Genomic DNA, 8,610 nt, shown 5'->3' with positions numbered 1-8,610 from the left:
AATAAATGTAGGATTTTTTGTTTCTTTTTATGACAATGCATTTGATTTATTTACCCACCAAAAAGTACTCAAGTTTGATTCTTTAATACATTAGAATTCTTGATGATAATGTATTTGAAATGTTGGACATTTTTATGTATATTAATGGTCTATTTAGTTTCTGTTTAGATTTAATTATTAGTTATTGTTTTTCTGCTAAAAACGGTTGTTTTGAAATTTTACCAAACATTTTTTATCTGCTGATTAGAATTAAAAGATAAAAAGTAGTTCCGGAAAATTAAAACAAACGGGTACTAGATGAAATTTGAATCACACAAAATACGGTTGCCCATGAGAGCCTTAGATAGGAGTTCTTATATTAAGTACCCAGTCTTCCATGTCACTCAGAGGATCCGCAATTCACATTTTGACACCTGTATTGTAACCCACATAATAATTAAAATAGTGCGACATCTTATAATATGTGTGAGTCCATATTACACATATCAAAATATGTATGATAAATCCTTTATTTGACATGGAAAACCGGGTACTTACCCTTAGAGACTGTTTGTTTTTACTTTTCTTAGACATTTCACATACTAACAACAGCGCAAAACCAAAGATGCCCTTTAATATGTTAAAAAAACAGTAATTAATCAACCAATTAATATATACATCTACCAAAACTGAATCAGATGTTCTTTTCCCCCTTGTAATTATTATAGGGTAAGGACCATCCATCCCATATGCCTTAAAAACACTTAAAAGTTATAGGCATGCATGCATTTAAGAAGCATACATACATAAGAATTAAGAGACAGGACCCCCTTCCATTCATTCTAAATTTTAACAGAGTAACCAACTTTTTTTACCATTCCCAGTAATTAAAACCCAATACCACAAAACAAGGCCTGAAGAAGCTTAAGATGGTGATAGTTTTCAAAAATGTTAGGGAAGTGACAGCCATCTTTTTCAGCAAAGCGCGCGGTAACTTTTTTTCCTAAATAAAAGTTAACCCCCCCTTTATTACTAGACTCCTAATAGCAATCTACACCCTAGCAAAAGACAAAATTACATATATTGTAAAAGTAAATAAATTTAATTCAATTTAATCCAATTTAATTAAAAGGATTTGTGTCTGTCTCCTATATATTGTGACTGACAATATGAGTGGTCAAATCGTTGGAAATAAAAAAGGGGGTTCAATGCTGTTTGTGTGATTTTGTTATAATTGCTACAATTATTTGGTCATTAAAAGACAATTTCGAGTTCATTTTCCAGATTTTGATTTGGGGGTTTTTTGGAATTTATCTATTATTATAGCAAGCACATTTTTTTAACTGCGGTATAAAAGAGCTACATTATATTATAACAACTGCTACACTTGCCAAGTCGAATCATGCCCTATTTTTGTCTAGTACATTGTACCCACCATCCACTTATTTCATAAAAGTAATTTTCTTTCAATCAAATTATTCAATTTTTTATTTGATTTCAGTAAGTGGTTACGGGTAATTTTAGTTAATAGTTATTGCTGTTAATTATTTACGGTTGCAGTAAGCTGTTTGTTATTGATGTTAGCCGTTTGTTTTTAACTTTTTAATTATTAGTGTTTGGTAAAATTATATTGAATTGTTGCTGTTAGTATTTAAAATGTTTAATATTGATATGTTTTAAATTAATCAATAAATAAATTATAAAGAAAATATATATTACACAAATTAAAAAAAATAATCTAAATAAAAAAAATTATTGAGCGCAACAAAACATTATTCTTTCGGTAATTATGTTATAGAATAGAAATAATGTTAAATAAGAAACGTATTTTGTTGAAATAAGAAGGATGATTTTGTCAATAATAAATAATTACAAACAGTTGTTGATGAAAAGCTCTAAAAATAAGTTTTTCGTGAAAAGCTCCAAAATACTGCAGTTTCCAAAGAAAATGCTCAACGTTACTGTTATAACCTAACTAAACGTTATATTTTCTTTGGTTTGTAGTAAAACGCTAAACGTTTATCTGAAAAATTGAAACAAACACCCTCTTAATTTGAGTACAAAAACTAACAAGAATGTTGGCGTGATATGGAAGATAGTTGACTATATACTAACTAAGCGGATAATATGAATAGATGGCTCATGCCACATGTTTGTAAAATTAAAAAATGTCCAATAAATAAAGATTTATTGCAAATAGTTTTTTCCGCACACAAATACTCTATTAATGACCTTCGAAATTCTAAGAACTTCGATAAATAGGAAATCAACATTTCATTAATTCAAAAGCTGACTCTTACAATAAAAACAAGTATTTAAATATACAAAACTGAATAGAAAACGAAAAGATAAAAGAAAATTCTTCAAAAATCGTTGAAAATATTAAATTGCAAAACCCTAAATGATAGAATTTGCCCAAAAACACAAACATCCCAACAAAGCGGTGATTTTTGTTCGCGTGCCTATTTCCATGTTGAATAGTGTTCGAAAACACAGAGAAACTCCACAATTTGGCCGTAATTACTAAAATACTATTAAATGAAACTTTTTCATAAACTTCACAGTTCCTTATTCAACTGTATCAAGTTGATATATAGTAAATTCTTTCGGCCCCTTGAGTTTTTGAACACAAATTGACCCAACTAAAAGTGAGGGAAATGAAGTCAAGGTTATGAAAAAAAATGTTAAAAAAAAAAGAAGGGGTATAAAGATTGACCAATGAAATCAAGGCAATATGTGGGCTAGCTTGGAAAGAACAGTGAAAAGACAGGCCAAAGTGAAATGGCTTCATTACTTGGTTTGGTTTGGTCTGGGTTTGGGTTTGGAACTGTAGGGGTGGCTGCCTGCTTGCCTGACACAGCTGCAACTCACCTTATAGAGTATATATAGCTGATAAATTATACGGTGCTGTATTTATTTATTTATTTTTTAGGTATCAACCATGTGATAAAGACCATATTATAATATGTTTTGTTCTTTTTATACTCATATTATAATATGTTGAAATTCAAATTAAACTTCAGAATTCTCAAACACTTTATAGAAGCATTTAATTCAAACTAATGGTAGTCTAAAAATAGTTTATTACCTCTAATAACAAATTTTACAGTACTATGAGAATAATACATCCGACCAATGGAAATAGTTTTACCTACTATATGGAAGATGATTACGGTAATAAAACAAATTATGTACATAGCATGAATTGATTGGTAGAGAGTATTATTTCGGGTATACTCTAAAATTTTCCTAATTCTAATACATTTTATATCCAAATATTTCTTGGATTTCAAGGTTGTATAACGATATATAGTGTTTTGTTTGCATAGAACTACTTTGGAAAGCAAATCAGTTAATTTTTATCAGCTACTGATAACAACCAATGTTGTAAAAAATGTTATACGTTAGTTGGAAGGACACAGTTTTAATGATTAATCCGAAATTAATTGAATTTATATTTTTTATATTTTTTATTCTTAATAAATAAATTATTATTACAATTAAAATATTGTATTATATTATCTAAAAGTAATAATAAAAAATGATTTGATATAAAAAAAATATATTTATAATATTTTAACACAATATCATTGAAACAATTCAAACAAATAAAAAAATGTTCATAAGTAATATAATTCATTAATGAAAGAATATCCTTAAAGTCTTAAATCATATCATGAAAACAAATGAATTAAAAATTCAAAAATAATAAACACAATTGACCAACAAACTAGCAATATTGAAAAGTGAATTATAATAAAATAAAAATTAAAATAAATGTTTTTTTAGATTGCGGCCTAGATGCCGAGCAACGTCTGTAACACCCGCTAGACATCCTAGGCGTCTCCTAGACCACAAGGCAAAAAAATGTCCATCTGTCTAATCAAGAAAAATTGAAACTTAGAGCGCTTACATGATTCAAGAGGCGTTTTTTTTAACAACGGTAATAGAAAACTGTGAGAGGTAATAGTAAAAGTTATTCTTAAACCTTAACTATTAGGTTAATCTTTTATCAGAGCCAAGATTCAATATTGGGAGCCGATGATATTAGCGTCATGAACCAAATGGATTGGGCATGTTAAATATCTCACATTGCTTAATTGGAGAGTCTATGTCTTCTTAAATGTAATGTGTAAGGAAAAACTTGAATTTTGACTACCTTTTGAGATCGAGTTAAGCGTTTATTAACATGATATCAGATAGTCTTAGACCAAGTAGTCGGGGTTCAAATCCCGACAATCTTATTTGTTGATTAAATTTCAATATATGGTAAGATAGGTTTGTATAGTATATGTTCAAAACCATTAGATATTCGCGTAAGGGTGTACCAGAGATGATAATAATAAAAGCTATTGTCAAACTATGAGCTTAAACTTTTAATTCAATTGGTTCGTTAAGAGAAACAACTAACACCAATGAATTGTTCTAAAAAAAAACCCTAGTACTATGTCATCTAACGAGTAAGTAACATATCTAATGGGAGGGTTAGAAGTGCTTGAGCACCCACTCGGTACCGTACAACTTTATGTAAATTGTACTTAGAAGTTTTAACTTTTTTTTTTAAAAACACACGAAAAAATCAATTGAGCTCACATCGATTTAAAAACATTACAAAATATATCAATTGAACTCTTATAAATCACCGGATAGTATCACATACACTTAAGTCAGTGAATTACATTAGATTCTTCACTAGATCTAACTTATCTCAAAAGATATCTTCCGAACATCTATCCGGGTAAGTAGAATCTTCCACACGAAAAAAAAAGGTATCAATTGAACTCTTATAGATCACAGGATAGTATATCACACACACTTAAGTTAGTCAATTACATTAGATTCTTAACTAGATCTAACTCATTTCAAAAGGTATCTTCGGAACATCTATCCGGGTAAGTAGAATCTTCCACACGAAAAAAAGGTATCAATTGAACTCTTATAGATCACATGATAGTATCACACACACACTTAAGTTAGTCAATTACACTAGATTCTTAACTAGATCTAACTCATTTCAAAAGGTATCTTCGCAACATCTATCTAACCCGGGTAAGTAGAATCTTCGACCCGAAGAAAGGTTATTATTTTTACTTTTGTTTAATGAAAGTGTAGAGAGAACCAAGAAAAGAAAAAAGAAGAGGAGAGCAGCCCTCATAACTGTGAAAACAACATGTGAATGAGGCAAAGACCATGCACACGTCCCTTTCTTCCTCCCCTTCCCTCTCCCCCACCTCTGCCGCCTCTGCCATCGGGAATGCCAACCATTCATTTTCTTCCCCTTTAACCCCTTCTCTCTCCCTCCCCCATTTCTTCCTCTACCTCTACTTGTATATATATATATATAACCATTTTTACCATTTATTCTTACCATCCCTATCTCTATCTCTCTACCTTTCTTCTTCCTTTCCTGAGTCAAGAATTTCAAACACTACAATCAGATCCAAGAAAATAGAAAAGAATTTGAGCACTATCACAAAATATCCACTGATTAGTCACTCTATCTATCCATCAATCAAATCAAATCACAAATCAATTCCAAAATATGTCCTCCTCATCACCTGCTTTTTCACCGGACCACCTCTCTTCTTCTTCCTCCGACCAGCTCTGTTATGTTAAATGCGAATTCTGTGAAACTGTCCTTGCTGTAATTCCATTTCCCCCCTTCTTCTCTAATCATATGCAATGCCTCTTCTTTCTTTCATTCTTTCTCAATTTAGGGTTTTCTTACTTTTTTCTTTCAATTGTGTGTGTGTGTGTGCAGGTGAGTGTTCCTTGCTCTAGCTTGTTCAAGACTGTGACTGTCCGATGCGGCCACTGTACTAATCTCTTGACTGTCACTGTCAACGTGAGAAACTTCCTCCTTCCGGCTGCTAATCAGTTCCATCTCGGCCATTCTTTCTTCCACCCCCAAAATATCCTGGTAAGTAGTTAGCTTGTAATTTACCAATTCCTAACATCAACTATTGAAACTTTACTTTTTCAGCTACTTTGTAGGGTTTCCAGTACAGAAAACCCTCAAAATCTGAGATGAATTAGTTTCTTTTCTTAAACTGAGATTCAAGAATAGTAGGTGATACTTAATTTGGTTAGCAGGAGGAGATCCGGAGTGCAACACCACCGGATATGATGATGAATCAGCCGATCCCGAACGAGCAAGTGCTTATGCCGATGAGAGGAGGAGCTGAGGAACTCCCTAAGCCACCAGTTGTTAACAGACGTGAGTGAGATTCTTCAAATTTAACTGTCTGTTTTTCTTGAAACATGAAAGCATGTAATTTAGGTCAACCATGACCTCTCTATGTTTTTCTATGGAGAACAGAAAATTTATTAGTCAACACAGCATCCCCCTTTCTTAGCTCTATGTCACATAGGGTTTCTTTATCCACAGTGCCTAAACACATAAAACATTGATTTCTGTTGTCAAAAGCATCAATCTTTTGGACACTTTATCTAAATTTCTTCTTCTTCTTCTACAAAAAAGTCTACTCCAGATCTGCCATTTTAGCCCATCAGTTTCTTTGCTTTTGAGACACATAGCTAATTCAGCTACCTCTTCTTTATGTTTAATGACCCCCAAATGGTAGACATAATAATAATAAACACTATTCCGGGTCATTACCCTTCAGTCTAAGCTTGGTCATTCGGGTTCGGGAAGTGTTACTAACCCTTTTCTTGAATTCATATGATGTGTTAGTTTTAGTAACCCTTTTTTCTTGAGTTTAAAGCATATAGAGAGAGAAATTGAATATTGTATGGTGATTTTGGCCCCCGGAAATTTAGATAGAGGGGAATCCATGAATTGATAGATAAGATAGATTGATAGTTAGAGATGATGATGAAGTAATGATGAGGAGAGAGAAGTTTTTGATAAAAATAATAAATGAAAAAAAAAGCTTTTTTGTATAAAGTCAGCAAAGAGATTTAAATGTTTTCTGTCTGATTATTTGTCTTTGTGTTTGTTTATAATGTCCAGCTCCTGAGAAGAGGCAGAGAGTCCCATCTGCCTACAACCGCTTTATCAAGTGAGTCGGGTTACTTCTGTAAATCGTGTTATCTTGTTATGAGTCGAAATGAGGTTGAATTAACACGAGACGAGATGTTTTGCAGGGACGAAATCCAACGTATCAAGGCTGGAAATCCAGAGATAAGCCACAGAGAAGCCTTCAGTGCAGCAGCAAAGAATGTTAGTCTTTCTAGCTATGATTCTTTACTTTCTTTACTTTCTTTCTCTAGGGTTTATTGATTTCTTGATTTCTTTCTTGGTTTTACAGTGGGCCCATTTCCCCCATATTCACTTCGGACTTATGCCTGATCATCAACCCGTGAAGAAAGCTAACATGCGCCAGCAGGTACACTTTTCCAAACCCTAAACTAAAATAAAGACCCCATTTTTATTGATTTTAGGGCTAATTCACTTTATATATATGGTGCAGGAAGGAGAGGATTTGCTAATGAAAGATGGGTTTTTTACTCCTTCCAATGTGGGTTCTGTTACTCCCTACTGAGAAATCAAACTGTTCTTTCTTCTTTTTTTAAATCCAGAAAAGAAACAAGAAATCAAACTGTTTAGGGTTTCTTTTTCTTTTTTGTAGTCCATGTCTATCTTCTTCTTCTTCTTTCTATCTGATGTATTCTGAAAAAATGGTTAAGACCATGTATGAGTAGGTTGTTTTGTGTTAATTAGTAATGCTTTGCCTGAGGATTTTCATGTTTTAACTCTTAATTAATCTCCTTCAAATCATAAGTTTTTATATATAATTATGAATCTTGATATATAAAATTCAATGCAACTTCTTAAACTTTCCATTTTTTTCATGCTATTATATGCTATCATGCATGAATGTGTTAATTTTCTGGTTCTGTTTAATATCATAGTTGGAATTGTAAATGGGGCGGGGTGAGGATGAGTATTACTTAATTCGTTCTCGTCCTTGTCTAGAGGAGAATTTCATCGGCATCCTATTTATAAAATGGGAAAAATATAATCTCTATCATTGTTCCTTCGGTGATCTCATTCTTCATTTCTCAAATTTTAAATAACATTTGATGCCGTAAGAATAAATAGACTTCGTTCGTCTTGTTGAATCATGAATAGTTACCGATCAAAATCTTCAAAATTCGACAAAGAACTTTGGAAAAGGAAACTCAAATTCTTATTAATGATAAACTGTCTAATACATCTAAAAATAGCATTTAAATAGATAAATCTAACCCTAATCCTAAAGGTAAAAGGAAATACAATAGAAAAATTACAGAAAGGGCGCTAAAACAGTAGATTATATTTTAGAGGCCCTAAATGAATGAATTTCGCCAAAAAGCGATGGAACTCACGTATCGTTGGTCCGTTTCCAATTAAATTGGGGTCCTAAAATCCTAAAGTCAGTAAGTCAGTAAGTCATCATGAAATCATCCATCATATTTATCTAAAAACTTGAATGTTATCTCCTCCACTTCATCACGTTGTAAAATTTAACATTTTGTGTATAATACAATTAAGTAAATCTATAAAACGTTAGCATACTTAATACAGAAAATGCATCAATCATAATTCATAAGTAATATGATGCGCCCCGAGCTAACGCTCAAAAGACTCACTAAGGGATAAGTGTACCCCGTCGTTATCAAGTAATA

General features: G+C 32.0%; 1 protein-coding gene across 2 annotated transcripts; it reads left to right on the top strand.

Moving 5' to 3' along the window:
• Positions 1-5,237: 5,237 nt before the first annotated feature.
• LOC136220245 (axial regulator YABBY 3) lies at positions 5,238-7,681 on the top strand. Of its 2 annotated transcripts, none has more exons than XM_066008041.1 (7): positions 5,238-5,623; positions 5,741-5,899; positions 6,070-6,196; positions 6,953-7,001; positions 7,087-7,162; positions 7,251-7,328; positions 7,413-7,681. In XM_066008041.1, the coding sequence occupies exons 1-7, from the start codon at positions 5,522-5,524 to the stop codon at positions 7,482-7,484; spliced, it is 663 nt and encodes a 220-aa protein (XP_065864113.1). In that variant the 5' UTR covers positions 5,238-5,521; the 3' UTR covers positions 7,485-7,681. The 2 variants fall into 2 exon arrangements, with proteins under 2 accessions (XP_065864113.1, XP_065864114.1); XM_066008042.1 differs by having other exon boundaries at positions 5,250-5,623; positions 6,073-6,196.
• Positions 7,682-8,610: the final 929 nt, after the last annotated feature.

Source organism: Euphorbia lathyris, chromosome 2 (assembly GCF_963576675.1).
Source record: "Euphorbia lathyris chromosome 2, ddEupLath1.1, whole genome shotgun sequence".
In the NCBI taxonomy this organism is placed as follows: domain Eukaryota; kingdom Viridiplantae; phylum Streptophyta; class Magnoliopsida; order Malpighiales; family Euphorbiaceae; genus Euphorbia; species Euphorbia lathyris.
This window is presented reverse-complemented; position numbering and strand designations above follow the sequence as displayed.